The 21,404-nt window shown below is 44.5% G+C and overlaps 2 protein-coding genes across 2 annotated transcripts in view; one reads left to right on the top strand and one right to left on the bottom strand.

The window, feature by feature from the left end:
- GCHFR (GTP cyclohydrolase I feedback regulator) overlaps positions 1-781 on the bottom strand; it is a 147,118-nt gene extending 146,337 nt beyond the window's left edge. The window contains exon 1 of the mRNA XM_086937423.1: positions 566-781. Within this exon, the coding sequence (XP_086793549.1) occupies positions 566-601 (36 nt within the window). The 5' untranslated portion in view covers positions 602-781. The remainder of the gene's footprint in view (positions 1-565) is intronic.
- The window catches only part of RMDN3 (regulator of microtubule dynamics 3), a 231,806-nt gene continuing 211,151 nt past the window's right edge, over positions 750-21,404 (top strand). Inside the window, exon 1 of the mRNA XM_086937422.1 lies at positions 750-1,041. The gene's annotated coding sequence lies outside the window, so the exon portion shown is untranslated. The remainder of the gene's footprint in view (positions 1,042-21,404) is intronic.

The following is a 21,404-nucleotide window of genomic DNA, read 5'->3' as shown; positions in this document are numbered from 1 at the left end:
AGGGAGAAGATGTAGAGTGAGAAGTAAGTTTTATTGATATACTTCTTCTATGTTTATGACTCCATGTTTATGTTGTAGTACAATTCTTTACAAACCCTTAGCCCAGACGTGTAAAATTGACAAAATAACTAAGTAATACTATTACAAAATGTGTGCCGCATTATTTCCCAGTGCTAATAGGCAATAATTCTCTCTCATTTAAAACAACAGTGCCCAACGAAAGCCCCCACAATGAGCTAAGCTTTTGTGAATCACGGGTAACCGCTACCCCCTCCTATGAAAACATGTTGCAATAGCAGCAAGAGAAGCTGAGCTTGTCGCGCTAAAAAAATTGCCTGCTCCGCGAAAAGCACCTCGAAGCTGCAGCCCAGGCTATTGCATATGAGGGGATGGAGGGGCCCAATGCCCTTTTAGCGCAATGGGCAACAAGTAACTGTAAATTTGATCTTTCTAGTGTAACTGCATCTTCCAGCATATGTTCTAGCCAAAATCAACAAACAAACTGCGCTCAACTGGAGACTTCTCACCTCAGCCGGTTTTCACTCTCAGTGCACACTGTACTCACCATGCGGATCTGCGTGCTAATGAGGACGTAGGGCATGCTTGCAGCTTAGAATGTCAGCACTTCTCCGAGGCGCTCCAGCAGCTCTGCTTCTAAAGTGCCGATGCAGAACCGATGTCATGCGACAGGAAACGTCAAGGGCTGACGTTTTCTGGCACATTGTGACGGTCCGCACGAGCGCATGCGTAAAGAACGCCTCTCTTTATCAGCGCGTTCAGTGGCCGGTGGGTTTCGGTGACCCTAGTAACCATTGGTGGACATTGAACTGGGCGGGTCCAAACATGTGAGCGGCCGGGAAAAGAGCGTGAAGCACATCAGGCTTTTGAAGTGCAGACTTTTGGTGATAAAAAGACAAGGAGGGTCAGTGTTTTCTGCGTAACAAGGAGCCCCGCCACCGTGCGCATGCGCGCACTTTCGGTTTTGCAGTAGTACAGCCAGTTTAGCAGTGGGAAACTGAACTCGGATCAGCCGGTAACAAGGTGAGTCTGTTACTGTAGGTTTAGTGTACGGAGCTATTGGTGTCGGTTCGGTGTGACGTGCGTGTTTACATGTGATTTGATCTGCAACTCAGAGAACGCCGAGTTGGGGCTGAATAAGTGCGCAACAGCTTCACCCTGGTGAACCTCGTGGCGCAGTAGGGCACGTGGTTTACCCTAGTGCTGTAGTGGTTGTCGTCCGGGGTTTTAAAGGAGGCGTGGCTTACTAACCCTTCAAAAGGGCCCTAGGTAAGGGGTGACTCCAGTGTTACCATGGCATACGCTTAAAACATCTGGGGCCTTATTTATGAAGCACTTGCGTCACTTTTTCCCATGTTAAAAGTGACGCACCGGCGGCGCAAGTCCATCATAAATAAGGCCCCTGGGCTAGAATGTAATTCATGTTACATAAGAAAACAGTCCACTCATTCTTCCCGCCGTCTATGTTTTAAAGTTGTAAGAACAACCCAATAGACGGCGCAGAGTGTTCTTCGCCTCACATATGTGCATTTTCAATGGATTTTTTTTGTTTTTATTTAAAGGCACCAGAGGCATTTGCTGGCATATGTTTGTAAAATAACCCAGTTTTCACATTAGGGGATGCTTTATGTAGGTAGATCACCCGAAACAATTTGTTGGATTACGTTTTTTAAATTAATGTTTTGTTTGTGCATTACATGCAGACTTTTTAGTGACGCATAATGGCACAGCTGGGCTTCTGGACAAAATGACCTATGTGGCTTGTGTCTGCAGTTGTCCATTTGTATTCTGACTGAAGATGGGGTAGCGTCTTGTAGATATGAGTAGCAGGACTCTTCTGGTCCCCAACGGATTTCGTAAGCGAATGACGTAATTGTTTGTGTTGTTGGGTGTTGTTAATAAAGTTCATGATGCAGTGCGTGCAGTTAACGGTTGCACTCTGAAGAATAAAGACATGCATTACAGAGCTCAGGGTGTGGTGTGGTCATTTGCCGGCTACCAAACGGGGAGGGGGGGGGATGCTGCAACTGGCGATTGAGTCAGGGGATCTGTAGCCCGAAGTAACAAGTGTGCTGTCCCTGAGAGTTTTCTGCAGGAACGAAGAACGAGGTATTCAACTTTGAGTTCTGGATTGGGACCAGCACGTTCAAAGTAGCAAGAGGTATTAACGACAATCCAAATGCACGCATTGGGGTTGTGCTTAATGAGCCTTTGGTATCTAAATCGCCAACCACCCAAGACGCCGGTTGTGCTCCGTGCAATGCAAAAAGTCTTCAAAATTAAAAAAGTTCCAATAGCTGCAGAGACCCGTGTCTAATATGGTGCCGTAGCTTTCTTGAATCTGCCTCTTCCCTTCAATGCTGCCCAAAACATAATATTGGTGGCACAGTTACTGCCTGGATGGAAACATTCGATGATTTCATCAACGTGCTAGAAGAATGGATGCCAAAAAGATCATCAAATAATTAAAGAACCTTGCAAGTGATGGAGTGAAAGAAGCGATAAAGAAAATATCACAAGCTGATGAAATAGTTTACAGTCAGATTAAGGTGGTATTAGAAATAAAGTTCAATCCAGTGCTGAATGTCAACTATAAAAGGTAAGTCTTCAACCAAGCCAGACAGTAAACAGGAGAAACGATGGATGAGTTTGCTGAAAGACTTGAGGTCCTCATTAAGCATTGTTAATTCAATGATGAAGAAGCGATCTGTCTCAGTCATCAATAGTTGCCTTTGACTCGTTCCGACGACGCATGCTGCGCAAGACGCTCAGTCTGGAGAGAGTGCTCATGGTTACAAGAGTAGAAGAAACTACCGATTGACAAGCTGCTGATATGGAAGCCGGGGTAGCCGAGAGTGAATCAGCATTGAACACGAAAAGTAAGCAGAGACGCAAGGCAGAGGGTCACAAAGTGATGTCTCTGAATAAGAAGTAGTATTTCCGATGATTCTTTCTGCATGAAGGTAAATGTCCTGTCATTGGACAATCATGCAAAGGCTGCAGGAATGAAAACCATTTTGTAACTGTTTGCAAAGCGAAAGAGAAACTGATTGTGTCTCATCGGAAGACAAAATGAACACCCGAAATTTCTGGAAACCCTCTAGCCACAAGACCAAGCGGCGGCACCAGTTGAGGTAAGTGGAAACCAAATGAGGATGGTCATCTAATTCATCTTCCAACGGTTCCTCAACGTTATTGAGCGACAGTGAAGAAGTTGGCTGTGCAATGATGTTGACTGGTGAATGAGGTGGGCATTTGGGTTTGACCTCCTGAAGGGAAGAGTTAAAAGTCCAAGCGAGATCGCCACATGAAAAAACTGCGTTCCTTTGGATAGTGCCTCAAGATGATGCTAAAGGTAAATGGCTATTCCATACCTTTTATCATCAACAACAGTGGTGCATCAATAAACATTATGCTGGCAGAGAAATACAATTAACTGTCGTCCGTGCCTCGTCTCACACCTTCAAAGAAACAAGCATTTACAATGCAATAGGTCTCGCAATTACATTATTTTGAGCTATTGGCATTGTAAATTACATTTTTTTTTTTTTTTCCGTTTGACTAAGATTGTGGTGGAGATTCTAGTAAAAACCCCTGGTCCTAGATTCTGGTGGAGACCCCTTCACAATATATTCTCACGGCAGCCCCTTGACTTAAGGCTTCAACAGAGACGCCTTTGCCTAATGGTAGGATAAAGCCCTTTTACTTATTTTTGGGTAGAACCACTCCTTGCCTATTATTTCAATGGAGAAGTCTTTGCCGTGGATTCCAGTGTAGGTCTTAAATTTCAATGAAAAGCGACGGAAACCACTGAGCTTTAAGTTTTGGTGAAGTCCCATTTGCCTATGATTCCGATGGAGGCCTCAGTGCTTTAGATTTCAGTGGAAACCTGTTGATCTAAGATTCTGATGAAGAGTCCTTTGCCGTAAATTCCATAGGAGACCTGTTTGCTGTAAATTCCATTGTAGGTCTGTTAGTCCTCGATCCCGTGGACCCCTTTGCCTAAGATCCCATAGGAGAACCCTTTGCCTAAGATCCCATAGTCTGTACGTCATGGCCACCCTTCCAACATCATGCCAGTCGCACAGCTGCCATAAGTAGGCCATGCATTATCGGGCCACATTTAATCTTAATAGCGGCTGGAAGTCATTACCCTAGAATAGATGCAGGCCGCGCGCATGGAAAGCTGCCCTCCCAGACTGCCTGGAAATGGCGAGGGACATTAAACAGGAAGGGCAGGGCGCGTGGCACAGTCTGGAACACAATAATTAATCGAACAACAGTGGCAACAGATTGCCTCTTTTCACTGCTTTCGAGGCAATGATGTCTTTTTTTTGCTCAAGAAAATGGGCCTTCGCAGCGCTGCAGATGCGAAATTAGAAGGTACGTTCGATGAGAGGGCAGCTGCAGCCCTCCCTGGCTTTCAAGGGAAGAGGTAAAGGACTGCGTGGAGGGAGGGGAGGCAGGCGTGAGCTAAGTGACGAATGGAAGTAAGAAGAACGGAAGGAGGGACGGAGGTAGAAAGGATAGAAGGAAAGACGAACAAAAGCAAAGGAAGGAAAAGGGAAGAAAGAAGAGGGAGGTGCGCAAAAGGAAGAAAGGAGAGTGTAGAATGAAAGGAGGGAAGAAAGGAAGAATAGGAAAAAAGGAAGAAAGGAAGCGGGAAGGGAGAAAAGAAGATTAAACATGAAAGGAATTAAAGGAAAGTGCATAGTAAGGGGAGTGCAGATGAGTAGGGGAGTGAGGGGGAGTGGAGGAAGGAATAAGAAAAGGAACAAAAGGAGGGTTAGTGGGGCAGGAAGAAGGAAAGTGGGGATGGTATAGAGGGGCAAGATGAAATAAGTTTGAGGAATGGCGATGGCCGATGGGGCAATAAACTCAAATTCGAAGATAGGACAGTAGAAACGAAGGAAGTGAATGAAGTAATAAAATATATAAAAGAGAAAATAAAGGGAAGAAGGAAGTACGGCTGAAAGGATTGGGAGCAGATGGAAGGAGTAGAAAGATGGAGATGGAATGGTTAAGGAAAATAGAAGCTAAACGAAAGAGCAACTAAGGAAGAGGAAGTAGGAAGAGATTGATGAAATGTAGACAGAAATGAAGGAGAAAGAGCTGAAAGTATGGCAAAATGGTATAAACGAACAAATACAAAGAGTGAAGAAAGAAATAAGTGAGAAAGGAAGGAAGGTGGGAAGATATAAAGTAAGGTGGAGAAAGGAGGAAAGGGTAAGTAAAATACGAAGGAAGCAAAAAAAAGGGAGGAAGAGAAAATAGAAGAAATACAGGTAAGGGAAGAAGGAATGAGGAGAAAAGACATGGAAGGAAGACGAAGGAAGGAGGGAGAGTTGAATAATGTACAATAAAATGGAAGGTATGAACAAATGAAAAGGAGTGAAGAAAAAAATGAAAAAGAAACTTAGCGTGGAGTGTAAAATGGAGGCCTATCTCTGACAGTTGTCTCTAGCGCTGCCCAAAGCAGCTCGAATTCTCCTAATGAGTCTACGGATAAGCCTCCCTCTTACCACCAGAACTGTTGAGGCCCTCTGAGAGCGAGGCTTGAGATGGGTGGTCTGTGGCCTGCCGAGGAGCCCAGTGTCCGCTACCGAAGACGCTGACACATAGCGCCTAGTGATGCCCCTGCAGAGGGATGCAAGGAGCTCCTCTCTCTCTCTTGTGTAAACCGCACATGGAAGCTTCATCCGTGCTGCAGAGGGTGCTAGTGTATTTGGTGAAACATGACTTCAAATAGTTTTTTTTTTTTGTACCAGGGCTCGTAAACGCTGTGTCTTAAGGCCTCGCCCAGAGCAATAAAACACCTCCTGGCCCTACTGCTCGATGCTTCCCGGGTGTGAGGAGGACATGTGCTGAGCAGACGGGGCAGTGGGGGAGGGTGCAGACGTGCTGAGCAGATGGGCAGAGCAGAGGTGAGGGTGCTGTGCACAAGGGTCGAATACCATGAACTAGGCGCAAGCTTCCAGTGCTTTTATTGCATTCATTTCCGTAACTTCTTCTGCGGCGACTCTCTGCCCTTGGGTGTACCCTCCTCTCTGAGCACTCCTGCTGTAAAGAAAGTTTAATTTCTGGGAGTGTTCTATAGTGCTTCCCAGGATACTGTTTTTCACAGCACTAGTGTAGGGTACATGTGTTTACCACTCATAAGAAAGGTGTCACTTTGGTCTTCTGCTTTCTTACGTAACCACGTGTGCAGAATTTTGTTTCGACATTAAGATTCCATTCCATCAATTTATGTATTTGAATTTTGTATAGTGCTTGGCGCTGAGAAGCCGCTTCCAAGCGCTGCAGCACAAACGGAGTGTCTCGGTCAGGCACAGGGTTGAGAATGAAGGAGGAATAACAGAAAAACAAGAATTGCCACAGCTCCCGTTTTCATGACCATGTTAAATTAAAATGGGTGTGACTTTTAAAAAACCCTGTTGCAGGTTGTTCGCACTGGTTATCCAGGTGTTTTTTACCAAGAAACTATGCATTTGTGCTGGTGGAATTGTCTGTCCATTAACAGTCCACATTGGAGTTTTTTAGGTCTAGCGCCTGCGATTGCAGGGGCAAAGCCCCTGCTGTCGCAAAGCGAGTCTATTGCAATCGTTTCAGTCCTTTCAGCTTTCAAGGGCTACCAAGAGGAGATAGGAGATAAGAGACTGGCACGCGCACGCAGCCTGCCGTAATCAGATCAGGTTGCGCGCATGAACACGTGCTCCGATTCCGGCAGGCTGTTCACAACACATGCACATGCAGGCACACACAACACACACACAGACAGACGCACGCACACACAGACACAGACGAACACACAGACGCGGACACATTCCCCCCCCCCCCCCCCCCCCCCACTCACCGGGCTCTTTCAGCGTGTTCCGTGTCCCTGTCTCTCTCGTCAGCCAGTGGGTTAGTCTCCAGCTCCCTCCGCAGCGCTGGTCTTCACCCGGGCCCCCTCCTGGGACCCGGGACCCGGGACTTCAGATGCCGCACTCCGCTTTGGCGCCGGGTTCGGAGCGCGCATGCGCGGGCAGCCCCCGCCCTCTCACTCTCAGCCCGGGCTGCTTTCGGTTTCTGTTCCGTGTTGGGAACCGCAGGGGTTGTCTTCGTGCGTCCAGCAGCTCACTGTACAACTTGATTCCGGTTATCCGCTTGTTACTTCATACAAACGCGCCGCTCCAGCCTGAAAGTTTCATTTCATTAAAATTGTCAGTGTGAGTGTGGAATAGGGTTTCGTTGTTTTTTTATTTATTTATAGGAATGTCTTTTGTTGCTTGACTCGACGTGCCCCGCTCCTCTGCCCACCCCCGCCACGCAATACCGAGAGTTTTTTTTTTTTTTTTTACTATCGCGATCGCTTTTCACTTTAGCGATCGCGTTCACCTTCGGCATTGCCAACATTTTCATGACCTTCATATCTCGTTTCATCATCTGTTCCCTCCTGTTGGACCACCACTTCCCCCTCCCGCCCCAATGATTGTTTCTTAAAGGCACCTTCTCAACGTTAATAGCTGCTCTGCTCAACCTCGTTAACTGATAAAAAATTTTGGAGAAAGTGCCTGGTGACCATGGCTTGTCCTTCGCTGGCTTTGTGACTGCAGTGTGGCTAAGCGCTTCAGAGCTTCCCTTCTCCCACGTCCTCTCAGAAATTCGTGTTTATAGAGAGCAGTGTGTTTAATTATGGCCAATAAACACCTACTGGCAGCTTAGATTTGCCTCCTGTTTTTTTTATGTCCCTTAAATTTTGCAGAAGAATTGCATGTCGGTCTCCGAGTACACCGAGCCAAGCCCCGGCTGATCTGATAAGAGGCACGGTTTACTGTTTTCTCAGTGGGTGAATGCATCACTTGTTTTTATGGGGACTTGAAGGGAAGCTTGGTTGACTTAGGAATTTCGTTTGAGCCAATGGTTTAGTTTTGCAACAACTCCTCCACTGTACCAACAGCTTTGCTTTCGATTTCGCTACGGCATTTGTCAAATTGCAGTAGTAGTGCTCCGTGACTCCTCATAAAACACTTCGCGTTTTTTTTTTTACTTTCCGTTTCCGCTATTGCATTTCTTAGTCTGCATTTTTTTTTTTAAATTCAAAAGATTTTTTATTAGGAGCTGCAAAGAGAATCATCAGTACAGGAATAGTCGGATCAGTACGAATAGTTACAGTCACATGAATAGGAATACAGAAAATTGTCAACAATGATGCAATTGAGTGCATAAAACATAAAACATAAAACAATGAGTCCATCACGTTACATAAAATACCCTTAAAATGTCCACATACATTCCGATAATAACTGGTGTCATGTAGAGCCTGACCTTGAAGGAGATAGGCACCACTCCACTATCGCAGAGGCTACTTAAGCTGTACATTTTCGTAACCCAAACCTGTAGTACATGCGGGAGCTGGAGTCGTCACTCTGTGGTTAGGAATGTGCAAAAACATAGATTGGCTAACAATCAGAATGAAACATTGTGTGATGACACGCTCTAGGCCTTGTAGACGAGATTCAAGGAGGTTTGTATGTATCAAAATGAGTGTCCAGCGAGGACCAGATTTTCCTCGATGGGGGTCTCCACGGGGTGGAGGTCAAGGAAATATTGTCAGCACCTCTCAAGTACGATACCCAGTTCAACCAGTGAGGGAAGGAGGCTTTGTTCGTGCTTTTCCAGTTGTTAAGAATGATTTTAACCCCAGCCGTCAGCAGCAGGTCCAGTAGGGCTCTATCGTTTTCATTGAGAGTGACGGCTTTGGCAAAACCTAGTACAAGCGACGAGAATTCTCTTGGTAGAGTAATATGGAGGACTTCCTTCACGAAACCAAAGATCTTGTCCCAATACGAGATAACACAGGGGCATTTGAAGACTAGGTGCTCCAGATCTCCGCCCACCCCTGAGCAGTTCCAACACGTGTCATCGTCCTTGATTTTATGAAGGAACAACCTCCTGGGAGTCCAGAATGCTTTATGCAGAAGCCAGAACTTGGTTTGAGACAGTGTAGGGCATATTTTGTGGCGGGTGGTGGATTCCCACGTTCTGGCCCAAATCGTGTCCGAGTTCGGTTCGGAGGAGAATGAGTCCCAGTATTGTTGGATGGGTGCATTTAGGGAGGACGCTTGCGGGCGCATTAATTTATACAAGCTAGAGACTTGGTGACCTTGTTTGTTAAGGGAGGGGAATAAGTCTAGGAGTGAAGGAGTGGCATCTTTCAGATTAGTCTTAGCTATAGCTACTTTAATGTGTAGGAAGTTATAAAATTCAATATTATTGAGGTGGAACTTAACCTGAATTTCTTTAAAGGTTAGGGGTAGCGCATTTCCGACGAGTTGGTGGGGGAATATGATGCCCTTGTCTATCCAGGATTGGTAATTGAGAGGTTTCCCTTTGTATGTGATGGTTGTGTTGTGCCATAACGACTCCCACTGTGAATTTCGGAATTGATGTGGTAAATATTTACTGACTTTTAAGAGAGCCATTTTCGTGTTTTTGAAGATTAGACCTGGACCTAGGGTGGGGCTGGGTTTGACAGTGAGTAGGGCGCTTGGGCTGAGCCCCTTCAGAATCGCTTTTTCTACAGACAGCCAAACTGGGCTATAGTCCGGTTGGGAGGATATCCAGTAAGACCCCTGTTTTGCTAAGAATGCTATTTGGTATGTTTTAAAGTCCGCCAGATTAACTCCTCCCAGTTTCTTATCCAATCGAAGTTTTTTTAAGCTAATTCTCGCTTTTTTGCCCTGCCATAGAAAAGCCGAGATGTGTTTATCTACTTTAGCATGGAATTCTTTGGCGAGGACGAGTGGGAGCATCGTGACAAGGTAGTTAACCAAGGGTGATATCATCATTTTTATAGTTTCGATACGGCCCCACCAAGTGATGAAACGGGGTGACCAGCCGTCGAGCAGATTTTTGATTTTGGTCAGGAATTTGTTTTCGTTATGTTTAAGGGTGCTCAATAACTCATCCGTGAATTCGATTCCCAGATATTTAATCACTCCTGTTTGCCAAAGCAGGCCGGAGTCGCCCAACACCTCTTTCAAAGTGTGGACATTTAGAGGTTTTACTTCGGACTTATCCCTATTTAATTTGTATCCGGAGAGGGAAGAGTATCTGTCTATCGAGGTCATTAGGGCAGCAATGGAGGTAGTAGGGTTTTCGGTCGCAATCAAGATATCGTCTGCATATGCAGCTAACTTGACTCGCGTGTCCCCAAAGGAGATACCCGCGATGTCTCTATTAGATTTGATGTCTGTAATGAGGGGCTCAAGGGCCAAGAGAAAGAGTGCTGGTGAGAGAGGGCAGCCCTGTCTTGTACCCTGGTAGAGACGGAACGGTTCCGAGAGGGTGCCGTTTATAGCAATCCTGGCCGAAGGCGCCGAATAGAGGGCCATCACCATCCTGGTATAGGTATCGCCCAGGTTGAAGGCGTACATACACTGGCGCAGAAAGGACCATGAAACCTTATCAAATGCCTTTTCCGCGTCCAAGGTTATTGCTACCATTGGCGCGGAGGAGTACTTTGCCTTTTCTAGGATGTGGCATAGTAGTCTAGTGTTGTCGTTGGACGTCCTGTTCTTTAGGAAGCCAACCTGCGAGGGGCTAATTACTTTGTGGAGAATGGAGTTTGCATCACACATCCTTAGTCTGCATTTTTAGTTGTTTTTGCTCCGCTAAAGCAACTGCTTTGCTTTGGCCATGTTTTACATTCAATTTTCGCTATCGCATTTATCAGCCCACATTATTAGTGTTTTTTGTTCCAAAGTAGCAACTGCTTTGCTTTTGGTGTGTTTTTGATTCGTTTTTCCCTACCCCATTTCTCAACCCGCATTATTAGTGTCCTATTGCTAATGTCTCAAATGTTTCTGCTGGCAAAAATAGTGTTCCAATTACACTTTTTTGGGGTAATCTATTCTTTTACTGCTAATCGCATAATGTTTATAAATGTAAAATAGTTTTCGCGTAGAGCTATCGTGTGATTTCCTCTGCACACAAAGTTTTTTTTTAAACTAAGTTTGTGTCTGTCCTAACATCCGTTTTTTTGTAGCCACAGATTAAAAATTAACAGCCCTTATTTTCATTCTGTGCTTCTCTTTTACAATACAAACGCATCATTGCACCCTTGCTGCTTGTGAAACTTCTTTGGCTGCGTCCGATTCTTGCTCCAGGCAAGAATCGGACGCAGCCAAAGAATCGGGCGGTCCTATAAATCACAGTCACTAGATCCAAGCACACACCTTCAATAATCTGGCACATTGAAGGCACAGGGACTGACCACGGGCAAGATTAACCCATAAAACCAAACTGTGATGGGCGTCCTGGCCAGAGTGAACCAGTTTAAAAAAAAAACGTAAAGCTGGTATTGAGCAGACCACACATAAGTAGATGGTGCGAACCTGTTGGCTTTTGTCTGGCAGCTAGCTGCACGTTTAGCTAATTCATCTACCACCATTTGCAGGACAGACAAAATATATTAGTATTTATATGGGAGGTAAGTCATCAGCACCAGGCATACCCAGCCTCAGTCCTGAGCCCAGGCCAACCCCCAGCCTCCGGCAGGCCCAGCACCCAGCCACACCAGCGCCCGCCCCCGTCCCCAGCCTCGTCCTAGCTTCGTCCCAGTGATTTAGTCCTTACTCCCAAAGGATGAAACCATTCTTTTTATTTTATAAGGTGGGTTGTGCGTCCGCAATATCAGTTTGGTGAAACGGAGACTGGCTGTAACGAGAGAAGCTAGAATAGTGTGGGTAGTGGACGTCGTGTATGTTTACTTACCTGGAAAAAACTATAGCAACCTATGTCTTTTGTTAGTATGACATAGTTAGCAAGTATTTATATTTAGGAACTGCAGGGAAAATTTACGTATAAGTGTTAGACACGGCCTTTTCGACATTGGTGTTTTTGTCCCTTGGCCATTGTAAAAACCTTTATTTCTTTGCTAGTCAGCTATTGAACAGTGGCCCCTCCCCCAATTATCTCTAAACATACCAATTGCAAATAAAAAAAAAAATTAATGCAAAGCATTGTCATTTACAATGCCAGTAACTCAAACTTTAATGCTGCAAGACCTATTGCATTGTAAATGCTTGTCTGTAATGCTTACATTAAGTCTGGTGTGCACTTTTAATGTTTAAAAAACGCTTTCTGCTACTTACTTAAACAAGCTGTTGCCTTTGCGCCCAACACAGCACTGGAGGGAGGGGAAGGGAAACAGAAGACGTGAGTAAAGACCCATCAGATATGAGAAAAGGGAAGTGCTCGGAACAGGCGCCCTTGGAATGCCTGTGCGCCGCGACTTGTCTGCTTCGTGAACACTTTCCTTATCTGCTTGCATAGAGGAGACGCTATGCGCGTGCTCATTGCCTGTCTGTGCACGTACATGGTTTGTCTTCCTTCGCTATCAAAAGCCACAACAATAGAGTCTCATCAAGCGAAGCAGCTGCGCTGCGTTCGCTACACAAGACCTAAAAAGGTATACACTTGGGCTGCCTCCAAGCCACTACAAAGTCAAGCATCATTTGTAGCAACCATGCTACATAAGAATACGTCATCCAGTGCATGTTTACTCTGTTTCAGTAGTGCTACAGATATGAGTCTGATTTCCATCTACTACAACAGAAATACACATGCAGACATAAGTCAGTACCCCATCATTGTTTCACGGACTATGAAAGCTTAAGGCCATGAAAGTGCATCTTTATGTCAACGAGTACATTAGTCTAGTTGCTCAACAACATTGTCAAATTGATTTTAATTTGCAGGAAGCTATTGAGAGACAACTGGAAACGCTGTTAAAGCATGATATTATTGAATGCTCTAGTGGTCTGATGCCGTGGGTTTAACCTATAGTGGTACTGCCCAAAAAGGACAATGGAGGTGCCATGCTCATTTTTGTTGACATGCGCCAAGCTAACAAGGCAAAATAGAGAGAATGACATCCCAGTCCGCACATATCGACATGATTGCACATCTTAATGGTGCCAAAATCTTTTCTCGACTTGATCTGAACAAGTGTATTGTCAACTCAAACTGAAGGAAAATTGCAGGTACATTACCACCATTTCGACCAATGTTATGTTTAGATATAAAAGACTATGTTTTAGGATGTCATCAACTGCAGAACTTGTTTGGGCTGTCATTCGCTGCATAATACAGCCTGTCACACATTCTTTTAATGAAAGTGATGATATACTGGTGTTCGGGCCACTCAAAAGGAACATAACAAAGCACTTACACAAGAATGCTGATTGCTGGCTGATGCCCGACTCACTTTGAACATAGAAAAGTGTGAGTTTCACAAAATAAAACTCCAATTCTTTGGGCATATTTTCTCTGAAAAGGAGGTAACATCAGAGCCAGCTAAACTACAAGCCTTGTCGCAATACTACTCCACCACAAGATGTGACCATACTGCGATCTTTCCCTTTCATGGCCAGTTACAATAGTTATTTTGTCACGCTCAGTGCCCCGTTGAGAGATTTGACAAAAAAGAATGTTATGGTTAAGTGGTAACCTGAAAGCAATAAAAGCTTAGTGAAAATCAAACATGCAGTTGAAAATGCTACTGAAATGACCTATTTTGAATCCAAACTTCATACTGAGATTGAAGTATATGACAGGCCCGTAGATTTGGGTGTGCTCCTTGCCCAGCACAGTGTCCATGACGACGCTCAAAGGTACAATGTGGCTTATGTGAACAGGAGTCTGTCACAGACCAAACGTGCTTATTCCCAACCCGAGTTGGAAAGTCTAGCTGTTGTGTGGGCTTGTGAAAATTTCTATGCATTTTCAATATGGCAAGTACTTCACCCTTGTCACTGACCACCAGAGGTTTATCCCCATTTTAAGGAATTCACAGGCTAAGATGCCCCTGCACATCGAGTGATGGGGGTTGAGATTGCAAGAATATGATTACACTATGGAGCGCAGGTCATGGAAAGATAAACATTCCGCTGATGTCTCCCTAGTAGCAGAGCCGTGTACTACAGCATTTATCAAAGAGGCTGAGGCCTTGGTTAAATGTATAGTCCAATCAAGCATAACTGCAGCTCTTTCGGTGGAACAAATACTTGCTGCAACCAATACAGATGGAGATCTGTGTGTTCTCATAGATCTTATTGCCCTGCAATCATGGAAGAAACACAACTGAACTCTTACGGATGACTTTGAATACCTAAAGTACAAAAATGTGAGTGTCGGAACTCTGTCGCTCAAGAAGGCAGTATATTAAGAGGAAAACCATAAGAACTCAGGTGATGACAAGAGAGGGGAACAAGAGGCAGTAGGGCAGCCTCCAGTTAAATCATATATCACAAATATAGACCACTTCTATAAGGTAACCAAGTAAATGTGGAATGCCAAGCAGTACTTAGGGCATCTCACAAAAAGTGATGGACTGGCATCACACACCACCAGGTGTCATGCTTCATCATCTGCCAGTCCTCGCCCTCCAGAAACCCCGTTTGGTGGAGGACGGGCATGCACCGGATGACAGGGATGCACTTTCTAAAGTGAGTGGGGGCCCTAAGGGAATAGTGAATTAAAAAGCCATCAAGAGTTCCCCAATGAAACTTTATTTAGTAAGGGAACCATGTGGGGTTTAAAACCAGAGGTGAAGTGAATAAGAAGACAATCATTCAGTCACCGCCATGTGAATTTACCAATAAACAAGAGGTCGACATGTTTCAGCCATAATGTCCCTGGGGTACATGGCTTTCATCAGGACCGAAAAAGGGGCTCCAATCTTACCCTACTGTATAGGTAGTGCCACTCTGTGGATATGACCTATAGTCCTTGTCCACCCTAGAGGTCCAATGACCCATTAGGTGGGAGCAATTAGCCCCATGGGAGGCGAGGGTTGGGGGGTACCCCGTAGTCGCACCTGTGCATGTGGGGCGGTTCCCCGTGAGATCACCTAAGCAGTACCACTCTCGATTCCTCCCCGACGATCATTAAGTATATTAAGAGGGTCTAGAATTGTCATTCCAGAGAGTCTACAACAAAAAAAACTTTGAATTAGCTTATTAGGGTTATTGTGGCATTGTAGCCACCAGAGTGTGATTTCCTTGCCTTAAAGAAAGAGTTGAAAGACACTTAAAAGTTTGTCATTTGTGCAACTATTTGGCGCCCAAAACAACTCCATATCCATTAGTTTGTCTGATGTCCCGAAGCAAGAGTGGTACAGAATTCCTCTTAACAGTGGACATCCTTTAATGGTAGTTGTTGATCAGTACTCACAATATCCTCTTGTGGAAGACCTGTCGTCAACCACACATGGCAAAGTAATTGGGACATTCAATGAAAATTTTGCAACATGGGGTGTCTCCTCTGTTCTCAAGTCCGACAATGGGCCACCATTCAACAGCCAAGATATTCTCAGTAACATGAATGTCAAACTTCAGAAGAGTACCTCTCTCTGGCCACAGGCCAATGGTGTTGTTGAACGTTTCTTGGGCACCCTAAAGAGTAGTACAGCGTGCTGCGCTAGAAGTAAACAATCTTAAATCGACTATGCTCAGCCCTTTGTGCTTATAGATCAGCTACCGATTCAGCTACAGGTGAAAGCTCTGTCACTTTGATGTTTGGGAGAGCCATTGGAACAAAACTGCCACAATGGACCTCATGTAGGTTGACCGATGTGTATGACTTACTCCTTGCCCAAGTCTAAAATGAAGATCTATGCTGAAAAACGCCCATGTGCCTGGGAAACGTTTTTCAAGGATGGAGATCAGGTGCTAGTAAAAAACAAGTGGAAACGCAAGTCTGATATTTCTTTTCATGCTGAACCCTTGAGGGTTGTGATGAGCACACAACATAAGGTGATTGCTCAACGTACAGGGAAGTACTTCACAAGAGATTCGTCACACTTCAAGCTCCTGCTTCGATGTTCATTGGCTCTAGATATCAGAAGTGATATCTGTCCACCTGCAAGGCTGGAGACCCCACATTCTACGCCTACCTCTGCATCCCTGGTGCCTTAGGCAGGCTCTGCTCCTCCACTTCATCAACCTCACAAGACTAGCTCTGGAAGACTGGTTCATGCACCTTGACGACTCATCGAGGTACTATGATGTCTATATTGTAATGTGCGTACTTTTTATTTAACAGAGGTGGGGATGTAATATCTTGTAGATATGAATAGGGAGACCATTCTAGGCCTTGACTGGACTGCGTAGGAGAATGACGCAATCACTTGGGTTTGGTTAATAAAGTTCATGACGCAGTGCGTGGAGTTAACAGTTGTAATCTCAAAAATAAAAACATGCACTTCAGAGCTCCTTGTGTGGCATGGCCATTTGCCTGCTACCGGGCTGGGGAGAATGCTACAGACTGGGTGCTTTCTTAGAGATTGCTGGAATAATGTTGAAACCAGGTGGATTCTGTTTTTCTCAATTTTCTGCTAATATGCTGGAACTGGCTTCCAGACTCGCCCAGCGATTCATCATCACCGAGTTACTTGAAATAAGTAAAACTGTTGAATTTAATTGGTTTTGTTAATGTAAAATGGTATGTTTAACTGACATTTTCACCTAAATATAACATCCCTTCAACATTAGTTTTTTTTTCCCCAGTGGATATCTATGTTCTCTTTTTAAGTAAAGTAACATGTATATCTTCATTTGCAGCGTGTGGTTGGATGTCCCCCCTCACCATTCACAGCTGCCATGTAACAATATAAAGTGTCATTTTAAGTAATGCAGACCTACCAGCTTTGTCAAAGGGTCAGAACACTGAAACATGACCAGCATTGGCAAAACCTATATGTCTCCCCTATGCAAGAGCTAAAGGCTTTGCCAATGTGTTTTAGCCACATTGTACACCAGTATGACTGCTGTTCAGCACGGCTAAAAGTTATGGTCATAGAATGGAGGGTTGTGGAGTGTCCTAGTGTGTTATGGAGTGGCACATCTTACGGTGTCGTAGGGTGAAGTAGAGTGTTTGTAGAGTAGGGTGTCGTGGCATGGAGTGTCGTAGCATGGAGGGGTGTAGAATGGCATATAGTGGAGTATACATGGTGTCGTAGTGCACTGCCATTACAAACACATTTTCAATGGAAATTATCATTACATTTGAAGACCTACAGTTTTACTGATACAATTATACAGGGGCATCACCTAGTATATTGATTTGTTTTTATCCTTTAAAATATTTTTTTGCAGCATACTTCAGAATTTCAAAAAATGTGCTTCATTTGTGTTTTCCTAATTCTGAAATATTTGTCCAGTCGGTTGCAGACATTTACATTTTGTTGTGTGCTAGAAAATAAACATTTCCCTTCACACATTTGATGGTAGGGTGTGTAACCCTGTGGCACATTTGGAGATAGTGTAGGAGCTTCAATTTCAGGGATGTCATAGTCGGTCAAAAGATAGTATGCCCTCTGCATTATAGAAATCTCCCACTCTCTTGTAATTAGCTTGTTGTATATGGGGCTGAGGCTTCTCGCCAGGATTCTTGTCCAAATCTTTGTATTCACATTCTATAGGGATATGGGGCGAAGGGATGAGAACTGTGTGAAGTTCTTCCCTGGCTTGGGTATAACCTCAATGACTGCATTACACATGGTGAGTTTAGGGGTGCCATTGTCAGCAAAGGCTTATAGCAGTGGTTCCCAAACTTTTTCGACCTGCGACTCCCTTGACCCATTGGCCATTGCCCGTGGGTCCCCACTGTTACTATTTTGTGAGGGTAGGGGAATGTTAGCCCGGGCTCTGGGGCACTTGGATTTTTCTCCTTTAAAATAATTGCGATGAAGGTTTTGTTTCAAAATGTTTTTATTTAAATTTTTCTCAGAGCGAGCATTGAAAGCATTACATATGCAACAATTCTCAATAGAATCATCCGCCCTGGTATACAGATTGTTCATAAAAATTAAAATTTTCTGTCGAGTCCAAGTGGATGAGTAGTAAAACACACAACAGTTTCAACAGGACATGCTGCGTATCTGGAAAAGTAAGCTAATAGCCTGCTACCCTCTCTAGAGAGTAACATGAAAAGGAAACTTAATTAACCCTAAGAGAAAGAAAAAATAATTTGAAGATGTCATGGTGCAAATAAAAAGCGAAGATAAATGGGTGTGATGTGTGGAATGCCGGAGTCATCGCCCCGGTAGTCAGAGCAGTATTGATTCCTCACTTCTGTGTTGGGTTGTTAGATGAGGAATAAGTGCAGGCCCTAAGCCTCGGATTGCAAGCTGTCAAAGCCCGCCTGAATGGTAGCTGACCATTGGTGACCAAAAGTAATCAAAACCTTTCCTGGTGTCTTCCATGATATCAGTCAAACGCTCTAGAGCCAAAGCCCCCAACAATCTTGCGTTCCTCTGGGTTAGGGAAGGTGCCTCTTGTTTCTTCCAGGCCGCAGCTACTGCCATTTTGGGGGTCCCCATGCAGCGCCACTATACAGATTTGTCACTCTGTGTCTGTCTTTTCAGGAGTGGGTCCCGAACCCCCAACAAAACCTGTTCCATAGAATGGGGAATGGGGTAACCTAGAATACATTTTATTTGGGTCAGGTTCTCCTTCCAGAAAGGTTTGATGACCGGGCAGTCCCACCAGAGATGTCGGATATCGATGACCGGGCAGTCCCACCAGAGATGTCGGATATTACCTAGGAGCCTGCATCCCCTCCAGCACCTATCGGAGGATCCTGGGAAAATCAAGTGTAGTTTGAGGGTACAGATACCAGTCGTACATAATTTTATAGTGTGCTTCCCGAAGATATATGGAACGATTGAATTTCACTATATCCTTACTTAAATGTTCCCATTTCTTGTCTTCTATTGGGGCCTCCAACAGGTTGTGCCAAAAGTGTGTATAGCGCTGCGTTACCGTGGGACTCAATACTTAAATAAGAGCATATAAAAAGGAGATACTCCCCTTGGAAGAGGACCCTGACTGAGCGAACCTTACGAGAGGAAGCAATTTCCTGGTAGCGGCCTGCCGCACCAGAGGCTGCTGCACCCAGTGTTTCAATTGAAGTAGTGGTATTCTTAATTATTAGTTCATGCAAACTGTGTTTTGCAGTTCTGAAAGGAGTTTACCCCTATCAAACAAGTGTGAGATCATGAGGCATCCCCCCCCTCCAGACAAGCCTCAAAGGGCCCATCCTCTAAGGCAGGCGGGAACGCAGCGTTAAAGTGTATAGGAGTGTGAGGGGAGGTAAAGGTCGCGAGCTGCAGTCTGGAGGGGAGTGTCCCAGACCTTGAGTATGGTGGAGGTGGGGGTGCTAATATAGGCATTGAGTGGTTTGTCCCATTTCGGTTTCAAAGGAGATGCCAGATTGTGTGCCCAGTTATCTGTCGATCTATGTGGAGCCAATGCTTTTCTGAGACCCTCAATGACCACTGCATGATCACTCGCATTTGCGCTGCTCTATAGTGAGATTGAAAGTCCGGTAGCACTAGGCCCCCCTCCTTGCATGGTCTAATGAGCAGTTTATATGGAAGTCTTGCTTTCTTTCCCTGCCATATGAATTTGGTCCACATAATTCGCAGTTCCCTAAATAGCCCTCTCTCCACTGGAGTAGGAAGCCCTTGGAAAAGATCAAGTAACCGGGGAAGAACATTCTTTTTAACTGCATTTATCTTGCCTAGCCATGTGATGTAAGCCGCACTCCACTTGCCAAATCCCTCTTTAGCTGACGCATTAGGGGGGAAAAGTTTGCCTGATAGAAGTCCCGCACCAGTTGGGTAAGCTTAACTCCCAAATAGGTGATTTCTTTGGAGTTGCATCGGAAAGGCGACATCCCTTCAATCCTTTGCCATTCATCTTTGGGTCTTGTCAGGTTCTTTGAAAAGGACTTTGTCAAGTTTACCTTAAAACCTGCCACCCCCTCAAACGTCTTCAGCTCCGACTGAATGGCCGGGAGGGAAACCTGGGGTTCCGTCATCGGAAGGAGCACATCATCGGCAAAAAACGAGATCTTATGATCATCTGTCCCAAAGCGCATACCCCTGATCTCTGCATTACCCCATATCTTGTGTGCCAAAGGTTCAATGCTCAAGGCAAAGAGGAGGGGGGATAAGGGACAACCCTGTTCCGTCCCACGGGTCAGATAAAAGGGGGAGAACGCCACTCCATTAACAAGGATTCGAGAGCTAGGAGAGTGATAGCGCGAATCATTCCAATGAAGGTGTTGCTGAAGCCAAATCGCTTAAGCACTTTAAATGAGGACCAGTCCACGTGCTCGAAAGCTTTCTCCGCATCTAGCGAGAGAAGCGCTGTAGGAATATTCTTCTTGCAAGCCTTTTCATTTTTTGTAACTTTTTTTTTAAATAATTTTTTATTTTCCAAATTAGTCACACTTTAAACATTATTCATCATTAATTAAGTTTTCATTAAATAATTTTAATCATAGATATACAGATATATATAATACATTTCGCAAGCTTGATCAGAATTATCTAAAAAAAAAAAAAAAAAACATTCCCCCGCCAATTTCAGTTCCACTCAACCTAATCCCTCCTTCCATCTCCTTATAGGATCCCATATTCTCAAGCCCATCAGTTTCCCTCTCCTTCCTTTTCGGGCATATACATTCTTCTCTATATTGTATGATGCTAATAGATTGGCAAGCCAACACTGCATTGTTGGCGGAATCTTATCCAACCAGGCCCTAGCTATTATTAGTCTGTATACCGCCATTGCTACAAATATAAACTCCTGCTGCCCACCACCATTATCCCTGCCAACCCCTAGTAAAATCTAAGCTGGAGTAAACTTAATTTGGATCCCTAAGGTCCTACCCAGATACCCCTCGATATCTCTAAGCAACATATGGAGTTGCGGGCAGGTAGCAAATATGTGTATATTGTCAGCTTCAGCGGCATTACATCTCGAACAAGTAGTTCCCCTGGTGCCTCCCCATTGTGCTATCCTGGCTGGAGTAAAATAAAGTGAATATATGGTTTTGTAATGCTGAGATTGAAGGGAGGATGCACACAATATCGTTTGGCCTAAATCTAGTGATTCCTGAAACCATGCTATTTCTCCACTTATTTTCTCCGCCCACTTAGTACTATATTTTCCTAGATCATAATTTTTCTCTTTTACCAAACTAGCATAAAAAGAACGTATTGATCGATCTCCTGCTATTCTTATTTTCTCCAGAATTTCGTTCTTATTAAATCCCCCTGGTCCTCCTTGTTTATTACCTAAAAAAACTCCTAATCTGGAGATACTTAAAGAAGTCTCTATAGCTCAGATCATATTTATTTCTGAGATCCATAAACTGCACCAGCCCCTCCGATTTCAGTATATCACCAATTTGTACAATCCCTTTTCCTGCCCAGTTCATCATAATTTGGTGTCCGAATATTTCCAGAGGGAATGACCTGTTTTTATTCAATCTTACATAGCGATTCTATCTCCCCAATTGGGACTTTTTCAAAAATGCATTCCATACTT

Source organism: Lissotriton vulgaris, chromosome 9 (genome assembly GCF_964263255.1).
Source record: "Lissotriton vulgaris chromosome 9, aLisVul1.2, whole genome shotgun sequence".
NCBI classification, from domain to species: domain Eukaryota; kingdom Metazoa; phylum Chordata; class Amphibia; order Caudata; family Salamandridae; genus Lissotriton; species Lissotriton vulgaris.
This window is presented reverse-complemented; position numbering and strand designations above follow the sequence as displayed.